Source organism: Sebastes fasciatus, chromosome 23 (assembly GCF_043250625.1).
Source record: "Sebastes fasciatus isolate fSebFas1 chromosome 23, fSebFas1.pri, whole genome shotgun sequence".
Classification (NCBI taxonomy): Eukaryota; Metazoa; Chordata; class Actinopteri; order Perciformes; family Sebastidae; genus Sebastes; species Sebastes fasciatus.
The window spans coordinates 1,450,627-1,471,956 of record NC_133817.1 but is presented as its reverse complement, the minus strand read 5'-3'; the positions used below and the strand labels follow the sequence as shown (position 1 = coordinate 1,471,956).

At 37.9% G+C, this 21,330-nt stretch overlaps 2 protein-coding genes across 2 annotated transcripts; both read right to left on the bottom strand.

Annotated features, from left to right (window-relative positions):
- Positions 1 to 377: 377 nt before the first annotated feature.
- asb13a.1 (ankyrin repeat and SOCS box containing 13a, tandem duplicate 1) lies at positions 378 to 4,819 on the bottom strand. The gene is made up of 6 exons (XM_074625873.1): positions 4,650 to 4,819; positions 3,124 to 3,311; positions 2,413 to 2,569; positions 2,192 to 2,326; positions 1,351 to 1,542; positions 378 to 1,263 (listed from the first exon to the last, which is right to left on the bottom strand). The coding sequence occupies exons 1-6, from the start codon at positions 4,690 to 4,692 to the stop codon at positions 1,091 to 1,093; spliced, it is 888 nt and encodes a 295-aa protein (XP_074481974.1). The 5' UTR covers positions 4,693 to 4,819; the 3' UTR covers positions 378 to 1,090.
- A 1,050-nt stretch (positions 4,820 to 5,869) lies between these two features.
- Positions 5,870 to 21,076, bottom strand: gdi2 (GDP dissociation inhibitor 2). Its single transcript, XM_074626269.1, has 11 exons — positions 20,973 to 21,076; positions 20,815 to 20,930; positions 12,253 to 12,360; positions 10,786 to 10,885; positions 10,510 to 10,644; positions 10,225 to 10,423; positions 9,803 to 9,934; positions 9,105 to 9,204; positions 8,835 to 9,006; positions 7,192 to 7,391; positions 5,870 to 7,104 (listed from the first exon to the last, which is right to left on the bottom strand). Exons 2-11 carry the CDS (start codon positions 20,857 to 20,859, stop codon positions 6,952 to 6,954), a joined length of 1,344 nt encoding a protein of 447 aa, XP_074482370.1. The 5' UTR covers positions 20,860 to 20,930; positions 20,973 to 21,076; the 3' UTR covers positions 5,870 to 6,951.
- Between the last annotated feature and the right edge of the window lie 254 nt (positions 21,077 to 21,330).

Sequence of the window (21,330 nt, the reverse complement as noted above, 5' to 3'; positions counted from 1 at the left end):
TTTTTTTCTACTTTATTTTTTTTCGAGGTTGTTTTCATATATGCAATTTACAGTTTGTAATTACAATTGTTTATAAACTATTTTGTAAGTAACTGAGCTTAGAAACAAACAAAATAAGTACACAGGAGAAAACATCAGCATTAAATAAAAGAAAATAAATAATAATAATACAAATAATAATAATAATAATTATTATTATTATAATAATAATAATAATACAAAGAGAAAAAAAATAATAATAATGATAATAATAATACAAAGAGAGAAAAATAATAATAATAATGATAATACAAGAGAGAAATAATAATAATAATAATGATAATAATGATAATACAAAGAGAGAAAAAGTTTTGAAAACAAATTCAATAAACTGCATGTGTAGAAAATGTGTAAATTATTTATTTATTGATACTATACAACATTAAGCAGCAGTGATGACATGAATCCTGAGTCACGTGAGGAAATATGAATAACTTAATTGAGGCTGTGCAATTCATCAAAATCACAATATGTAATGTAATAATACTGCAATTTTTAAACCGCAGGATGCGCAATATTTGTTAAAGGTGAAATACGTGTCAAAATACCAATTTTAAATAAATAATATGCAGAGATGTCCTGGCCTACACATCATATTTTACAGACTTCAGAAAACATCTTTGTTTGATACAGAAAAAAAATCACACCATAATCATTTAAATATGTTTTTTAAATTCATTGCACATTTTGTATCTCTTCTAAATGAACCTTAAAGGAAGATTTATCAAGTATTTAATCCTCTTATCAACATGGGAGTGGACAAATATGCTGCTTTATGCAAATGTATGTATATATTTATTATTGTAAATCAATTAACATCACAAAACAATAACAGATATTGATCCAGAAACCCTCACAGGTACTGCATTTAGCATAAAACAATATGCTCCAAACTGATTGCAATATCAGTCAAAATAATCACAATTAGATATTTTTTCTAAATGGTTCAGCCCTAAACTTAATATATATCTTTAATTATAAGATACGGATAATGTTTTCTGTGACGCTTCTTTTAAGAGTTGCTTTAAGTATAATATCAAACAGCAGTCTCTCATACAGGCTTAGAAATCCATTCACTCTGTAGTGATGCAGGATGCTCACAGTAGCGGAGGTAGCTGTGGATGCGGTGGGATATGTCCAGCTGACCTATGACCTCCGAGGCTCTAGTACCGAGCCTCGTCCTCACGGTGATTCTACAAAGCTGCTGCAGGCTCAGAGGATTACCTGTCAAGGACAAGAAAGAGGTTTTTTTAGTAAACCAGGTTATCGCGATTTAAAAGATAAAACCTGAGACTGCTCTCTGAAGCTCACTTTCATAAAACACAAGGCAGGTGTGAGCGGGAGACGCGGGCGTCGTGTAGTCCACGGGCTTTCTTCCCTGGTTGTCGGTGGCGTACACGTCGGCTCCGAACTCCATCAGCAGCTCGATCATGTCCTCCACGTCGACTCTCGCTGCGTGGTGCAGAGCTCTCTCGTGGAACTTAACGGAGTTCACGTTGGCGCCTGCAGGAAGTTAAGATGAGCTCAGGCCTGTTTGATTTCAGAAGGAATCAGTTGCTCACTTGTGTTGATTTATATTCCTACCATAAGGATTTAAAATGAGGAAGATGTGTTTTTCTACATTACAATATTAACTTTTTTTCATAAAGAAGTGCAAGATCTGGTGGCATCTAGCGGAGAAGTTGCAACTAAAAAGTTGGTATATAACTAGTAAACTAACAGTATACCTATAAATTCACTTGTACTATAGTTCATAGTATAGCTGCAGTACAAAATACAACTTAGATGTAAACTAGTTGTGCACTCAAAGTTTACTATTCTTACACTTGAAAGTATATTTTTATAAACTAAAAAGTGGGCCAATTTAGTCCCAAGAAGTATTAATGAGCAACAAGTATACTACTAGTACATTGATTTTAGTACTTACTACATAAAGAATACTTGGGAAATATACTTTTTAAACTTGAAGTATACTACTTTTTTGTAAGGGAGCCTATTCTCTGTGGTAAAAGTGCAAAGTGAGCAGTGTAGGAGATCAGAGTCCGAGGCAGGTTAAGAGAAAGTAGGGCCTGCCATTCAACACTTCATCACATACTAATACAGACGTCCTTCCTCTTTAACACACTTTCTGACCTGCAGCCTTCTTGCTGACCTGCATTGAGCAGCTCCTTGACACAGTCCACGCGTCCTTTAGCACACGCGATGTGGAGCGGCGGACCAAAGTGGACGTCGTACGCCTCCAGCCGGGCCCCGCTGGCTATCATCAACCTCACGACTTCAACGTTACCTGAGAGGTGATGTAAACACACAGTGAAGAGAGGTCTGACGGGGGTAGTATATGACTGGCCGTCTCACTGCTGCTGGAGGTTTTACCTTGTATACAGGCCTCGTGGAGCGGCGAGGCGGTGAGAGCTGTGAGGGACGGGTTCACTTTGGCTCCGTGTTCCAAAAGCATCTTGGCGCACTCCAGGCTGCCGGACGCACAGGCGTTACACAGAGGAGTGCTGCCGTGAATAGTCCGTACATCAACCTGGAACAACCACAGAAACCATTCCCATTTTAGTTTTTCCTTAATATCTTATATCTAATAATAACACGTTAACACAAATTAGTTTTAACGCCACTAATTTCTTTAACGCAACTTGCGATTTTTAGGTTGTAGTGGCTCAGTTTTAAAGCTAGAGTGAAGATACTTTTATTATATGAAACTAGGAAACCTAAAGAATCCATCGGTACCAACCAATAACGCTCCAAACTTGCGCAACATTTTGGCGAGTAAAAACTGTCATGTCCATTTTCAAAGGGGTCCCTTGACCTCTGACCTCCAGATCAGTGAATGTAAATGGGTTCTATGGGTACCCACGAGTCTCCCCTTTACAGACATGCCCACTTTATGATGATCACATGCAGTTTGGGGCAAGTCATAGTCAAGTCAGCACACTGACACACTGACAGCTGTTGTTGCCTGTTGGGCTGCAGTTTGACATGTTATGATTGGAGCATGTTTTTTAATAATGACACATATAAGTCATGTTTGGTCCTCCATATATGGCGGTAGGAGAACCATGGGGGGGTTTATCCCACCTGGGCTCCAGCCTCCAGCAGCAGCCGGGCACAGTTGGGATGAGCCTGTATGCAGGCGTCATGGAGCGGGGTGATGTTGTCCACCGTCACCACGTTGACCGACGCTCCGCTCTCTAGCAGCTGTTTGAGCTGCAGGGCCCTGCCGTGGGACGCTGCCTCATGCAGGGCGGTCCGGTCGGCCCAGAAGCCTTTACACAGACAGTGACACATATACAGATACAAGGGTACAATGAAAGCTCTGTTCAGTTCTTCTAGTCTCCAAAGATTTGAGAGCTTTTCATAAAGCTGCTATTTTAAGTGGCCTATGTCATCTTCTTTCAGCCAAGGAGCCCTTATGGACATTTTCAAAGGGGTCCCTTGACCTCTGACCTCCAGATATGTGAATGATGATAAAAACAACAATAATAATGATGATTAAAAATAATAATAATAATAATAATAATAAAATAATGGTGTAGTGATATTTTCATTAAGTTAAACAGATACTATATTGAATAATCTGGGTAATTACATACATTTCCTAATGAGATATAATAGATGTCTACTGCATGACTACATGATATCCTAGAGTTAACTCTAGGATGCTACTCAGAAATATTCTCCCCCAGTTTAGATAATACACAGGATATCATGTAGTCATGCAGTAGACATCTATTATATTTCAGTAGGAAATTTATGTAATGAGCCAGATTATTCAATATAGTATCTGTTTAACTTAATGAAAATATCACTACACCATTATTTTATTATGATTATTATCATCATTATTATTATTATTTATTATCATCATTATTATTGTTATAATTGTTTTTATTATCATAATTTGTATTAGTATTATTTTATTATAATCATAATTATTGTTATAATTATTTTTATTTTTATTATCCTCATTATTTTATTATTATTATTATTTATTATCATCATTATTATAATTATTTTTATTATCATCATTGTTTTTATAAGTATTATTATTTATTATCATTATTATTGTTATAATTATTTTTATTTTTATTATCATCATTATTTGTATTATTATTATTATTATTTATTATAATCATTATTATTGTTATAATTATTTTATTATCATCATTATTTTTATAAGTATTATTATTTATTATCATTATTATTATTGTTATAATTATTTTTATTTTATTATCATCATTATTTGTATTATTATTTGTATTATCATCATTATTATTGTTATAATTATTTTTATTATCATCATTATTTGTATTATTATTATTATTTATTATCATCATTATTATTTTTTAAATTATTTTTATTTTTATTATCATCATTATTTTTATTAGTATTATTTTTATTATCATCATTATTTGTATTAGTATTATTTTTATCATAATCATTGTTAATGTTAACTCTTGATATGACACAAAAAGTGAGTGTCACGAGCAGGTCACGTGCACGCGCTAATAATCTTAACCAGACGTCAACAGAATCGACCTCCAGTCTTCACATTGTTAACAGTAGCTGCATGTCAGCTGTTTGTTAATCAATAAGGTGCTCACCGATATCACAGAGGAACGACCTGCGGGCTGCTGTCACCTCCATGCTGGTTTCACCTGTTCAACACCAACACTTATAGCACTATAGCTGCAGCTAATGCATGTTCTTCTAACACCTCCATGAGCAGCTGAGGCAGAGGAAACTAGACACAGCAGCTGACAGCGCATGCGTCGAGCAGAGAGGCCAGAGAGCATTGTGGGAGTCGTAGTTTGTAGTCATGCAGTAGACATCTATTATATTTCATTAGGAAATTGATGTAATTAGCCAGATTATCCATTATAGTATCTGTTTAACTTAATGCAAATAACACACCATTATTTTATTATTATTATTACTATTATTTTGTATTATTATTATAATTATTATGGTTATCATTATTATTAATGTTATCATTATTGTTATTTTTATTATCATTACTATTATTTTTTATTATCATTATTATTGTTATAATTATTTTCATCATCATCATCATTACTATTATTTGTATTATTATTATATTCATTATTATGGTTATCATTATTATAATTATGTCATTATTTTTATTATCATCATTACTATTATTTTTTATTATCATTATTATCGTTATTATTGATATAATTATTTTCATCATTATCATTACTATTATTATATTCATTATTATTGTTATAATTATGTCATTATCATTACTATTATCATTATTTCTATTATCATTACTATTATTTTTATTATTACTATCATTACAAATGTTATAATTAGTTATTTCTATCATTACTATTATTTTATTATATTCATCATTATCATTGTTTTCGTAATTATCATTAATATTTATATTGTCAATTTTCATTACTATTATTTTATTATCATCACTATTATTTTTATTATCATTATTATTTTTATTATCGTTTTAATCAACTTTTTACCACACAGACTTGAGACGAAAGGACGTTTTGATCTAAATTAATAACCGTGTATGTTTTAATACATGAGGCATATTTCCTGTTTCTAACTGGATATAATCAGACATCTTTCATTTCAAGAGTGCCTTTTTTTGGATGGCAGAAATCTCAAACGGCAAATAAAAAGTGTAATGAATCATAAATTCAAAACCCAACAGAGCTACATAACACGTAAAACAGCGTCTCCCCCCCTAAGAACATCATATTCTAAACGTGTTGAAACCGTCGTTTCCTCCACACATGAACTGTCTGAAATGTAAGAAACAAATAAACTGCTCAAACACAGCTTCAGTTTTTGACAAAGTTGTTTTTACTTTGCAGTACAGAAATCATTTGAGCCCAAGATGTTTTTTTTTTATTTAAAGTTGTTCCAAGACAGAAGATATATCACCGGGCTCTCATCAATTCAATACTGCTGCAGTACACATTTTGGTCCTTCTTAAGCAATTACAGTCAACCACACTTCCCCATTAATCTGCTCTTAATATGCTTGGGTCTTCCATCACTTTGCATGATACAGGAACTAATAATATATCTGATCTGATGCATTACAGGAACTCAAGCTGTTGAAAACAGGTTGGGGTGGTTTTATGCTGGACTACGGCCGCCGCCCCTTTGTGGCTTGGCTTATATAGTATGCGTCTGGCTGTACTGGAGATGAGACAGGAAAAGGGGTTAAAAAAACAGAAACATCAAACCCACACACCCCAAACCCACTTTAATGGCTGACGGCTGAGGTGACGCCTCACACGGCCATCTGCTGTTGCTGGGCCTGAATGTGCTCGCCACGCCCAGCGAGGAACACTCCGCCACACATGATTCAACTCTGACGCACAGAGCCAAGCCACCTCTCTCACCTTGACATGAAGAAATACTTCCAGAGACCAATAAACTGATGTATAGATATTATTTATCTCCCAAACGCCTTTTAAATGACAGAACAATTGGACACCCCTCCCCCTCCCCTCGACACATATAAGATACTATTGATTATGAATCATCATTTGATTTGGCATCTTTGGACTATGCATCCTCTTACCATGATGAAGCAGAAGAATGTAGGGTATATTACTGTATATTAGGCATAACCAGTGTTTAGTGCAACATCCATCTGTGTGTGTGATTTAAAAAAAAAAAAAGCAGAGCTCCCTCCCTGAACCCTATCCAACAATACTATATCATATCTCTCTAAATATCATCAACTTCCTCAATGGGCAGACCATTTTTACTCGGATGATCAGCCGGCCCATCGGTGTGTACATTTTTATGTAGGTTTTCTATTTTTTTTTTTGTTGTGTAAGATTTCAGTTGTTGTCGGCAGCGTCGTCGTCTTTGATGATCCGGAGTGTCGCTAAACGCCCGGCGGCCTCTACTCTGCGGCGTCGCCGAAGGTGTCCTTCTTCTTGCGCTCCATCTCGGCAAAGTCAAATTCTGCGCCCGTCATCCTCTGGTAGATGTCTTTGATGTCGTCGCAGGTGGTCTCGAAGTGAGTCGTGGGGTCGTATGTGCGGGAGATGAAAATCTAGAGGAGAAGACAAGGTCACACGGAGGTCAAAGAGGCCTTTTATTTATTCAAACGGTTGCTCCAACGGTAGAATAAAGATCATACCTGGCTCTCAGTGCCCATGTCAGTGGGCGCATACTGGTCACTAATGTGGACAAACTTCTGCTCGATGGGCGCCAGCAGGTCCAGGGCCGGCTTGATCTCTTGCTCGGGGTCGTTCGTCTCCACTGTGGTGCTGGCAATGGCGATGTATTTACCTTGTGCCGCCACATTGTGAGCAGAGGAGATCATACAAACGTAGATGTCTGGAAACCGAAGAACTCAAGTTAATGTCTGGTGGTTTGCCTTTCCGATCAGGTTGTTGTTTCACATTAAGACGGTACATTCAATATGGTTGCTACGCTGTGTGTGAACCGTCGCAGAGGAAATGTTCACAGTGAGGGCCCGCCAGCCCACGCATTGAGAAGAGTAAACATATTTTCATCATGACACTGTGAAGGCACATGTAGAGGCACAAGGAGCATCTTTCACAATCACTGACTGCTGTTTGCAACGGCATTTATAAACGCCAGCTGGCGTATAAAGCTATATTAAAACATTGAACGGCAGGGAAAAAGGAATTTTGTTTTCTTTAGTGATTTTTTTTTTGCTGTGGTGGCAAAGATGTTACCAGTGGAAACTAGAGCTGACCTTTACGATACGTTATCATTACACCTGTTCAACAAGCACAAATGATGATGTAACGGTTAAACATGTAGGAGAGCAACGTTTCAATCTGCTCTGTCCACAGTCTCTCATCCACCGCCGCTGTGTTTACACATGCACAGCTCGTTAGCTCAGCGGCTAACAGCTAACTGTAAACAACTGTAAGTTATTGATGTTGAGTTGTGAATGACTTTAGTTCCCTCTAGTGTTCAGTGTTCAGTGTTCAGTGTTCAGTGTTCAGTGTTCAGTGTTCAGTGTTTGTGTCCGGGGAGTTTATTGCGAAGGGAGGAACGGAAGCGGTGATGTGCTGTTATTGATGAGGGTGCAGACTACAGAGCCTCCGTGTTATTTATTTATTATTTTCAGAGAGTATAGGAGCAGCGTAACCCTCGGCTACACAAGCTAAAACAAAGGCTGGCAATAGGTTATGTAGTCTAACTGTTCAGGTTAGTTTGTCATATATCTTACTTGAAAACTAATCTGCTGGCTGAGACAAAGCAACCTCCTCCCTGCCTCTACCAGCAGTGAATCACATCAGCAGAGGAAGGAGGACAGGAGGACAGAGGACAGAGGACAGGAGGATGGACTGATGTTTGTGTTCTTGCTGATATAAGTATAGCTTATATGCACGCTTCAATATTTCTTTATTTATCGCGAGTCATATCGTCATCGCAATATTGAGCAAAGTTATCGCACATCGCATTTTCCTCATATCATGCAGGCCTAGCAGAAACACTTTGGCAGCACCTTTCCTGGTTCACCGTGCCGATTACGACATTAACACGTTGGCGTAATGCCGCAATTGCAGGTACACATGACAGAAATCTACCAAGTGCAACGCTTGTTAGAAAATAGTGTTTTCCATGAAGACACCCGTCACAGTTTTGTCGAGAGCTGGAGGCGGGGCGAAATTTTGACGGAGGCGGCCGCCTCGTAATTCTCTATGCAGGAAAACCCTGCTTAAGATGTATTTTATTTAAGCAAATAAAGAAATGAAATACTACAAAGTCTACGACACCTGCTCACTTCCTGTGTGTGCCTACCATGATTCCTCTTGACCTGAGTCTGGGGGATGATGATCTGGCAAGAGTTGACGTCACCAGTGTTGGGGATGGTGTGATTCAAGATGCAGATGACTCTGATCACCTGACCCACTTTTTTGGCGCAATCCTTAGCGTAGCTGGGGTCGCAGATCAGCTGCTTGCACTTGGCGATCTGTGTTGGGGCAAATAGCCAAAGGTCAGAGGTCAAAGGATAGGGATTGGTGTAATGCCTGGAGGAAGGTGTTTAGGGGTTACACATTTGATGCTCACCTCTCCCTCAGACTTGACTCCCACCACCTTCCCGTTCTCCACCACGATCTCGTCAATGGGCTTGTTCAGCATATACGTCCCGCCGTAGATGGCGCTCAGCCTGGAACGGAAGCACAACGTGCAATGTTACTTCCCTTTATCAGAAGATATGAGCTGAATGAACGGTATTGAGCTACATGAAATGATACATTAAAAATAAAGACTAGGTTTAACACTGGACCTGAGTTATTATCTAGGGCTGGGATGATTCACCTATCTCCAGATTCAATACCATCACCATACTTGGGTGCCGATTCGATATGTATTGCAATTCAATATTACAATTTATTGTGATTTTTGTTAACTTTTTTTAACACTAGACCACGGGGAAAAGTTGAATCATACACTTCTATTTGGTTTAATTTGGAAAATAGCTAAATTAATACATTACAAATGTTTGATTTTCATCATGTAAGTAGTCAGAGATGTCCTGAAGTCAAATATATCAGTCATTGTCAGCAATTATTTATTATCCAGCAACCCAAAAATCAAAGAATAAAGACATTTCCTTCACGAATTAGTGGTATTTTCTTTTTAATTTATAAGGGACATGTAATGTTTTATACTTCTGGGGAATATAATCCAATCAAATTGCAGCACACCGATATAACAGAGTGATACATAATATAATAGTATGTGTGTCAAAGGGAGAGTCCTACCTGGCAAACCCTTGTGGCAGTTCTCCCAGGCCGTACAGCGGGTAGAGGTATGGGCTCTTGCCATATCTGGCCAGAGACTCACTGTAAAGCTTGATCCTGTTTATCGTCTCAATGCAGGGTTCATTCAGGTAACTGAGTGGAGAGAGATGGAGACCATTTAAAACTGTACAAACTGTACAATGGCATCACAATCACGTGCAACTAAGGTATTATAAAAACTAGGGATGCACCGATACCACTTTTATTCAGACCGAGTACAAGTACTTACATTTGGGTACTCGCCGATACCGAGTACCGATACAAGTACTTCTCTGTGCAAAAAGACCCAGTAAGAGCACAGTATCGGACCCGATAACCGATACTGGTATCGGTGCATCCCTAATAAAAATAACATTCATCAAAAAACTAGAAAGGCAACTGACTCGTCTGTACGATAGAGGGCGAGGGAGTGGCCGGTGAAGTCCATGACGTCCTGGCCCAGTTTAAACTTCTCGAAAACGGCCTTCATATTCGTCTTTTGGGGGTCGATTTGTTCCATGGTTTTGGGGTTGGCCTCGTCAAAGTTGGCGATGAACTGAAGGAAGCTTCTGAAGCGCCGTTTCTCAAACAACCCCATCAGACCTTTAGGAGACCGAGAGTTTAGACTTTGAGTGACATTCTTTTTATAATCCTCTGTCCTATAATCACTGCCTTCTCAAACAACTTACCAGATGACAGAGCCTCGGCCTCAGTAGAGGGAACTTTGTGGATTTTGCCCGCCTTGTACACAAAGCTGCCATCAATCACTTTAAAATCCAGGTACTGGGTCACTTTTGTGAGCAGCAGCATGCGCACCAGCTGACCTGAGGGAAGAAGATGCAAACATCAGCGTTACTTTATATAGTATAGTTCCGTCTAATATCGCAAACCATAACGGTATATCAGTCAAAATAATCGCAATTAGATATTTTTTCTAAATCAGCAGCCCTAGATCTAAGTCATACCGTTGGCCATCAGGAATTTAGGGATGAGGTCCACGTTCCAATCCCGGCCTTTTCCCATCGACTCTGGAGGTTTGCCCGGAAGCCCGAAGCGCTTGTAGAGCTGCAGAGAGACAGAGAATCAGACTTGACTCACCACAAGCTACAGACAATAACTTACAACCACACCAGAGGAGCATTTCAGAGAACAAGGTGACCATCAAAAGAGGAACTACAGTGGTTTTACACATCAACGTCTGTTTACAGGTCTTGGGGAGTACTAGGTAAGTCTGGCTCTGTTGCATTTACCTGGATCCTCTTTTTGGTGACTTTCCATCTCGAGTCCGATGATGTTATAAAAGTAGGGGTTTAAAATCACCAGTTTTATCACAATATGATATTATATCGATCCTCTGGACAGCAGTACAATATTTGCTAGTATCACAAAGTCTGCCACGATACGATTTGATTCAATTCAGGGGCCTACGATCGATACGAGACAATATCATATCAACTCATATCAACTTGATTTGACAATTTTATTACTGGGCTTTATCAGACGTTATTCTGTTGTTGGAGGTCTGGTTGCTGCTCAATGCTGGTGAGCGGCTTGTCAATAAAATGAGAATAGCTGGTCCCACCTTTAAGCGGATGCCGCTGATATGCCAAAATGAACAAAATGGGTCACATCTTTTTATTTATTACTTAAAGGCTACATGCCTCTGTTTTTTGTAATGTTCAAATGTTTTTAATTAAAGAGTACGTGTTGAATTACATGGGATTTATTGTCGTTTTGTTTTGTTTTTCACCGTGGTATCGAATTTGGTATCGAGAATCGTGGAAATTCACTGGTATTGGTATCGACTACTAGATTTCTGGTACCGTGACATCCCTACTGGCATGTATGCCCTTGTTGGATATCGGAAGTTCCCAATCCAAGAGCTGCATTACCAGATATGGAATAGTATTCATAACTGTTTAATACCCTGAAAATAAGAATCGGTTTGTTTTTGTTATCTTAGAATGAGCCCGTAATGTTGCTTCGCCATGTTTCAACCAAACAATGGCACGTTTTTACGTTACCTGAAGGCCACCTTAGTTCTCTGACACGCTTGGAAAGGGAGGGGTTGTTGCAATCTGCAACCTCGCCACTAGCTGTCACTAAATCCAACACACTGCTCCTTTAATAAGCAAATTAAGCAGACCAAATTAAGTTTTGGCTGCTGTTTGTTTTTTCTCTCTCTTGTGCTCTCTTTTCTGTCTCTCCCTCTCTGGCATTTCTAAATCACCACCACGACTTGTGTGTTGAGAGGATAAATAGAGACACATCACCGTCAGATTGTTGGCTTAAAAAAAGGTATAAACCATCTGAATAACCACCTTTTTACCGGCTTTACCCTCCATTTCTCCAGCTGTTAATCACCTCATTTACCTGTTCCCATGTGTCAGCTTTAAGACACAAAGTCAATATTTGGACAGAGATCAACTTACATCTTCAAGAGGCGTGATGGAGGCACTCTCAGCTCCGTAGTAGGAGTTGCGGTCCATGTGCAGAACCTTCTTCCCCTTCACTGACATGATGCCTGATAAAATGCATTCCTGTTGGAAGAAAACAACAAAAACAGAAGCGGAATTAGACAAAGACCACTATCCACAGATCAGTTCTGACACACCCAATACCAACAGAATGTCTGCCATGCTTCTGTGAACCTAGGAGGATGATTATAGCTTTCACATGGCTTTAAGTCTCTTGTTTATTATGAGAAAATATGTGCATGTTTGCCAGAGCCTGGAATTCACACTGACCAAAGGCCATAATGCGATTACTGTGTGCATCATGTGACTGTGCTGATTTAACTCTAAAACAAGTTTTACTGTCGGATGGCAGCTTTACAATATGGCGGTATAACTTGTTCCTCACAAGACAAAAAAAATTATGCATCATTGGCTGGTGTTGCCTTCACTCCGTTAGTGTTTGGTACCATTTGTTTCAGTCAGTTAGGATAAATTAGTGATTAATGACTCTTCTGGGGACAAAAAATGCACCGCACCTACAGTATTATATTGGGATAAATGAAGGCTCACTCACATAACCTGTAAACTGTCCTATAAACCCTCTGAGACCCACAATAGACACGTCTTTTTTAGGGGGTACAGGGGGTCTTTAGGGGGAGATAGCAGATCAATAGTAGATGTCACATAGAAGTGGTGAACATCATCTGAAAGTTGGGAACCTGAAGATTAATTTGAGATGTAGCTCAGCACTGTGTGTCAAGTTGTTCTAGTCATAAATCAGAAATAAAAATTAAATAATTATTTAAAATAAAATGTAAAAGTGTATAAGGGTTTAGAGCATTATGATTTGTCTATTGTCTATTATGTCTCGTAAGTTGTTGCAGCAATTTTTGGGTTGATAACATTTGTTACACAGATTTGGTGCTAATTTTAAAAAAAATTTACCACTGGAGAATTGATAAAAATAATCAATACCAATGGATTCCTTAGGTTTTTCATAACAAGAGTGAGCGGCATAGATGTTGACATCTCTGCATTCATAAGTTCATTTCTATTTACGCTGTAGCACTTTAATAAGTCATGTGCTTGTGGTCTGTGCTTTTTCTATAGATACTTCATCTTTATAAATACGACATATTACTGATGTTTTCTCTTCAATTAAAGCCGCTCTAGAGAAATGTACTATTCACAGCCTCTGTCCAGTTTCAAAACCAGCGCACCGGCAGAGCAGCCGCCCCACAATTAACTCCAGCAGCCCTAAATAGATTGCATCCAAGACTTTATTGGACCCATCTCGCACAGTGCAACATGCTATGAACTTGTAAGATTATCTCATGGTCTATAGATTAACTTTTTTTTTTATAGCCTGCCACTTTTGAAATCTATGTGCTAAATGAAAAGTGTTAGAATTACACCGTAGCCTCAGGGGGAGCCCTATACTGTCCTTTGTTATTGTCATCTATAGTAGCTATTTGCATAAAAACACACAATTCAAATATATAATATAACAGATGACCCTTTCATACACACAATCAACCCCGGTTGAGTCCTCGGTGTGAAGGGGGTAAAAAGGAGGGTTGAACCAGGGTCAGATAAACCTGGTCCAACCCTGGTCATTGGTGTGAAAGGGGTAAGAGAGGAAAACACACTGGCCCAGTGTACGGTCAGGCAGAAAAATAACGCCAGTATAAAACACTGGGACAAAAAAAGGGGAAAGTCTCAGTTCTATTTTTTTAACACATAACACCCATAAAAATCAGAGAGGCAGCAAAGTCCGGCACAGAGGACAAGAGCTGGATGCGTCTCTGCAGTTCAGAAAGACACAATCACATGACAGGACGTTACAATTACAGCAGGACTATAATAGCTTTGATTTTACGACACTGAACATTTCCGACACACTTACAAGTGTTTCAAGTCACAAGAATCTGTTGGACTTTGATTTTTCATCTCTTAGTTACACAGCAGATTAAAGATCTACATGTGAAACATGTGATGAGCTTATAAAATGAGATGGGAATGTGTCGTCTTCAGAGTTAAGACAATCGTGTTCTAGCAGTATTTGGTCGATATATAAAGTTACCATAGTAACGCAAATCTTTGTTTTTTTTAACGTTTTTAGTGATTGTTTAATCATCGCTTGATTACCAACGCCTGAAACTTCTACACAAGCTGACCTCCCTTATTCATTATATTGGGAGTGAAGCATTGTTTCCATTTCCTTTCCTTCAATACCATTTCCTCTTTTTGATGGAACACAAAGATAGCAGCAACAGTATAGTTCTAACTGTCGAATGCAAAAGTAATCAGCAGCAATTTTACTTTATATACTTTGGTATATTTAACTTTATGGTTGCAACTGACAAATATTTACATTATGGAGTGATCTACCAATCATGTTCTTGATAAATTGTTGTTTGAAATGAAAGATTATTTATATTATTGATTTTTGATCAATCATATGGTCTATAAAATGTCAGAAAATGGTGCCAAAAATCAAATCACATCATTTTACATCTTAACAGTACACTACAAGATGTTTCTGAAAACATTTGAGGCGAGAAATAGTCATTACAGAAACAGAATTGTTTTATATTTGATCAGCACTGCCTAGTTTGACCATTTGATCAGACTTTGTGACTGATTGACAGCTGTCTCCGTTGAACGAACAGCCAATAGAAACGCTCTCTCTCACTGAAATGACCTGTGATTGGCCAAAGTGTCCCGTCACGGGCTAGATGTTCTAAAGCCTGAAAACAGAGTCATGAGGAGGAGCAGAAGTCTAGTTTTCTCTCACAACACTTGAATTACAATATGCTGAAAGTAGGGATGCTAATTTTGAAAAAGTTTCTTAACCGATAACCGACCCTCATTAACCGATTATTAACCGTTAACCAACAAGATTTGTGCCTCGCGCCAGTTGCAGTGTATGAGCACAACGGACAACCGAGTCTCCAGTTCACCGCCCGGGAGCGTTAACTTAGCAGCCACGATGCTGCGTGTAGTGTCGCGGACATGCAGCCACTTTCCCAGTAAAAGTCTCCACCGCACAATTAATTTAGTTTAGCAGGTTGTCAGCTGTGTGTCTGCCCGGATTAACGATAGCGATTGGCCGACAAACAGTGTGTGTGTTTGTGCTACGTTAGCAGCTCTAGCATTGCTTGTGGCTTCTTGCTCGCCGCCGACACACACATACGGTCTGTCAGCGCGACGTAACTTTAACGAGTGTCCGTGTGTGAGGTTGTTGGTGGCGTTCTAGCTGTGAATGTAGGTTTAGCAGTTCCGTGTACAGTTTATTTGTCGCTGAATAAATGCTACGAAACTACAACTCCTCCGCTCCGCTCAAGCGAGCTGGAGAGACAGAAGCCAACTTCCTGTATCCTGCAACTCCGGCTCCGCCTTTTAAGGTGGGCTGTTAAGGTGGACCACCTTTTCTCCTTAATATGACGAGCTGCTCCTCTGAGCCGCTCAGCTTTTTAATTCATTATTAATATTTCTTTTAACCGTTTTTAACCCATAGCGTTAATCGGTTAAAATGCTTAATGTCGGTTAACGGTTAATTATTAACATCCCTAGCTGAAAGGTTATTATGAAATTTTTGCCCAATGATGCCAAAAATATTCTGCCTACTGCCACTTTAACTGATTATTAAAATTGTTTTTCAAACAGTTTTTAAGTTTAAATGGAAAACTTTATTCCACTGCACTGTTGTTGTTTTTTTTGTTTGGTAGCTAAGTCAAATATTTGTCCATCACTCATATTTTCACCCGCTACCACTGGTGACGTTCCATCAGTCATTTCTCGTGTACTGAATGATGAAAAAAGCATAACTGCCCACAACCTCCTCAACCACTGAAATGCCGCCCTACTCGCCTTCAGGCAACAAGCTGCTTACTTGGGAGGGATCACCAAGAGCATCACTATGTGATCCAGACTGCATTTAGGTACAGTTTGATATCTTGTGCCAAGCCACTCCCCTCATGTGTCATTAGTAGTGGACAGATGGGAAACCCCATCCCCCAGTCACTTAACCCAGTGACATAAAAAAGGTGGCAGAAAATATTCCATTTCAGAACACAAAGCTAGAGCATACTATTGCACAATTATATATATTTATTAGGGCTGTCAATCGATTACAATATTTGATTGTGTTCAAAATGAACCTTAAAAGGGAGATTTGTCAAGTATTTAATCCTCTTATCAACATGGGAGTGGGCAAATATGCTTGTTTTAATGTAAATGTATGTATATATTTACTATTGGAAATCAATTAACACAAAACAATGACAAATATTGTCCAGAAACCCTCACAGGTACTGCATTTAGCAGCATTTAGGTACCCATAGAACCCATTTTCAGGTCAAGGGAAACCCTTTGAAAAATGGCCATGCCAGTTTTTCCTCGCCAAAATTCAGCGCAAGTTTGGAGCGTTATTTAGCCTCCTTCGTGACAAGCTAAAATGACATGGTTGGTACCAATGGATTCTTTAGGTTTTCTAGTTTCATGTGATACCAGTATTACACTCTAGCTTTAAAACTGAGCCCGCTACAACCTAAAAATCACAAGATGCGTTAATGTGTTTATTAAATTAGCGACGTTGACGCATTATTATTGCATTAACTTTGACCGCCCTAATTACTATTATTATTAGAATTCTCTGTAACCTGTTGAGTTAGTAGTCATAGCAGTGCTAATGTCAATGTGTAACATAAAAGGGGAATCCATGAGACATACATAAATGAAGTCACTTATTTGCATAAGGGAACTAAAACCACTACTGTGCAGTGATCTGCAGGGCTTTTTAGGCTGGCTGGCTGACAGTCAGTCTCTTTCTTCCTTTACTGAGCTTACAGAGTACTTACAGTCTACTTTCGGTTCCTCAGTCTTGTTGGAACCACACCCAAATGTGAGCTAAATCAACACCCCTGCCCACCAAAAACTTAGCCAACCCACTTTCTGCTGGGCTGCTGTTGCCCTGTAAAACATCTGCCTGCTCTGAAGCCTGAAACCAAACATTTTGTAACTCAGTGTCATAAAGGTCGATTTTTACAGAAACTTAAAACAAGGCTATGTTGAGGCTCAGATGATGTCAGAAATTAAAACTGTGTGTGCGCTAGGATTCTCCAGAACAAGAACAGTCCAGAAAATTGATTTCAAGCAACTCGGGAGTTGACAGGAAGCTGCAACTCGGGAGTTGACAGGGAGCTGCAACTCGGGAGTTGACAGGGAGCTGCAACTCGGGAGTTGACAGGAAGCTGCAACTCGGGAGTTGACCGGAAGCTGCAACTCGGGAGTTGACAGGAAGCTGCAACTCGGGAGTTGACAGGAAGCTGCATCTCGGGAGTTGACAGGAAGCTGCATCTCGGGAGTTGACAGGAAGCTGCAACTCGGGAGTTGACAGGAAGCTGCATTGGCATCACGGTATAGTCACGCTTCAGCCGTGCAAAATTGACAGCAAGTCAGGAGACAATAAGGCTGTGACTGACTTTAATATCCGGGTAAACAACGCTTACACATAAATGGGAATAAACTGCCACCTCACACCATGATGGATCAGCTTGTTCGGCTTTGTAGTACTCGAGTTAAAACGAGTTAACTTACATTTTAACAACCTATTGCTGAAGTTGCTGACTGGCAGTTACATAGTCCAAAGTCATCCAGCGGTTTTGGATAAACAGGCCGTTATTTCCAGCAAATATTTTCATTAAAAAAGCTGAGGCTTCGTTAACTTTGCGACAGTTATGCAATATATATATGCAATATATCCTTGAGCAATAAACACCTCAAGTGCAACTACCTTTGTTCACATTTTATTTATTACATCTACCCTATCTCCTATTTTACAAGTGCAATTACCTCTGTTTACATTTCATCTATTTTTATATTTTATACTTCTAGTGTAACACTTCTGTTTATATTTATTTATTACATCTACTTTACCTGTTTTATTTGCTTTATAACTGTGTGTGTTTTACCTGTTATATGTTTTACCTGCCTCGTTTAGTCATGTCAAGTATTTGTTTTAAAGCACTGACCAGAAGTGGAAACTGTGAATTTTGTTGTATTTAATACAATGACAATTAAGCTTTCTATTCTATTCTATTCTATTCTATTCTATTCTATGTATATTCCTCTCCAGCCTGTTGAGTCCGGAAACTTGAGATAGCTCGGGTTAGTTTGTGAGCTAACGTTACTTAGTATTTATAATAATAAAAATTGTTTGACATACTATGACTTTAATTTTTTCGACTTACTATGACTTCTTTTCGACACACTATACCATGACTTTTTTATTTTTCTGACATACTATACTATGACTTTTTTTTGTTTTCTAATATATTTTACTATGACTTTTTTATTGTTTGGACACACTATACCATGACTTTTTTATCTTTTCGACATGCTACACTATAACTTTTTATTTACTTTTTCGACATTCTATACTATGACTTTGTTTCAACATATTTTACTATGACTTTTTTTCAATATACATCACTGACTTTTTTTGACATAATATACTATGACTTTTATTTTTTTTACTTACTATGACTTTTTTTCAATATATTTTACTATTACTTTTCAATATATTTTACTACTTTTTTCAATATATTTTACTACTTTCTTTCAATATATTTTACTCTGACTTCTGTATCTTCCTCTCCAGCCTGTTGAGTCCACCAGGAACAGAAACTTGCGTTATCTTGGGTTAGTTTGTGAGCTAACGTTACTTAGTATTTATAATAATACAAATCGTTTGACATACTATACTATGACTTTTATTAGTTTTCTAATATATTTTACTATGACTTTTTTTCAACATACTATGAGTTTTTTTATTGTTTCGACACACTATACTATGACTTTTTATTTTTCTGACATACTATACTATGACTTTGTTTCGACATATTTTACTATGACCTTTTTTCAACATACATCACTGACTTTTTTTGACCTAATATACTAAGATTTTTATTTTTCTCGACTTACTATTACTTTTTCCAATATATTTTACTACTTTCTTTTAATATATTTTACTACTTTTTTCAACATACTATGACTTTTTTTCCAATATATTTTACTACTTTTTTTCCATATACATCACTGACTTTTTTTTAATACATAATATACTATGACTTATTTTTTCGACTTACTATGACTTTTTTTCAATATATTTTACTACTTTTTTTCAATACATTTTACTACTTTCTTTCAATATATTTTACTACTTTCTTTCAATATATTTTACTACTTTTTTCCCCAAATAAATCACTGACTTTTTTACATAACATACTATGATTTTTATTTTTTCGACATACTATGACTTTCTTTCAATATATTCTACTACTTTCTTTCAATATATTTTACTACTTTTTTTCAATATATTTTATTACTTTTTTCAATATATTTTATTACTTTTTTCAATATATTTTACTACTTTCTTTCAATATATTTTACTACTTTTTTTCAATATATTTTACTACTTTTTTTCAATATATTTTACTACTTTCTTTCAATATATTTTACTACTTTTTTTCCATATAAATCACTGACTTTACATAATATACTATTTTTATTTTTTCAACATACTATGACTTTCTTTCAATATATTCTACTACTTTCTTTCAATATATTTTACTACTTTTTTTCAATATATTCTACTACTTTCTTTCAATATATTTTACTACTTTCTTTCAATATATTTTACTACTTTTTTTCCATATAAATCACTGACTTTACATAATATACTATTTTTATTTTTTCAACATACTATGACTTTCTTTCAATATATTCTACTCTGACTTCTGTGTCTTCCTCTCCAGCCTGTTGAGTCCACCAGGAAGGGAAACTTGAGCTATCTCGGGTTAGTTAGTGAGCTAACATTACTCAGTATTTATCCTACTAGTCCTCAGACAGTCTTAGAGACTATCTCTGATAACATCTCACCTGAGATAAAGTCAACATCAGAGCTAACAGACACTAACAGACACTAACAGACACCTCCTGCAGAGATTAACCGACTCAAGCTGACACGTCCTTATTCTGTTGTTAGCATGCTAACCAGCTAGCTTCACTTAGCTCGGCTATAATCTCATCTAAACCTCTAAATAACCCGGGTTAAATAACTGTGCTGACTACATTCAGAGTGGACACAATACTCAGCTAATATCCAGTTATCTTAATAACATTTAGGCACCGTTAATCTAACGTTATAGCAACATGCTAACAGTTTAACAGACAAGGAATATATGGAAGGGAGGCGTCATATCTTAAGGTGGGTAGTGCGCATGCGCAGTAGAATATGGTCAGCCAATCACAACGCAGGACGGCAGCTTGAGTTAAACTGCGCATGCGCTGTACACAAAACCACAAAACCCGTGACCCATCCTCCTTCTACATGCCGTGTAGTCGGTTAGCGGCTAGGCTAGCTACTTAGCGCTGATTAGGCCTAGTTAGTTAGCTCAAAGCTAAGCTAAGCTAACTAGCTGGTTTTAACAGGTTGTATAATCACTGTTTAAAGCTCGTCTGAGTGTTTCTCACCGTCAGCCCGGTGCCCAGGACGATCACGTCGTATTCTTCATTCATTTTGTCCGAGTCTTTAGCGCTCTGCTTCTTCAGTAGTCAGGGAGGAAGAAAATGGAGACGGAAGAGAGAGAGACGGTAGAGACGAGGCTCAGGGCGGGCTGAGAGGAGAGAGACGGTAGAGACGAGGCTCAGGGCGGGCTGAGAGGAGAGAGGAGCGGTCCACAGTCAGGAGACTACAGGGGGCGGGGCTTCTCAGCTGTCAATCACTGGCAGGGGCGGGGCTTCTCAGCTGTCAATCACTGGCAGGGGCGGGGCTTATCAGCTGTCAATCACTGGGAGGGGCGGGGCTTAGCAGCTGTCAATCACTGGGGGGGGCGGGGCTTATCAGCTGTCAATCACTGGGAGGAAGAGACGTTTGAATTTTTTTTATTTATTTATTTTATTTATTTATTTTTATTTATTTATTTTTTATTTCAAAATGGCAGTATACAGTTTTTTTTATTGAGAAATTTACATTACAATATGGCATCG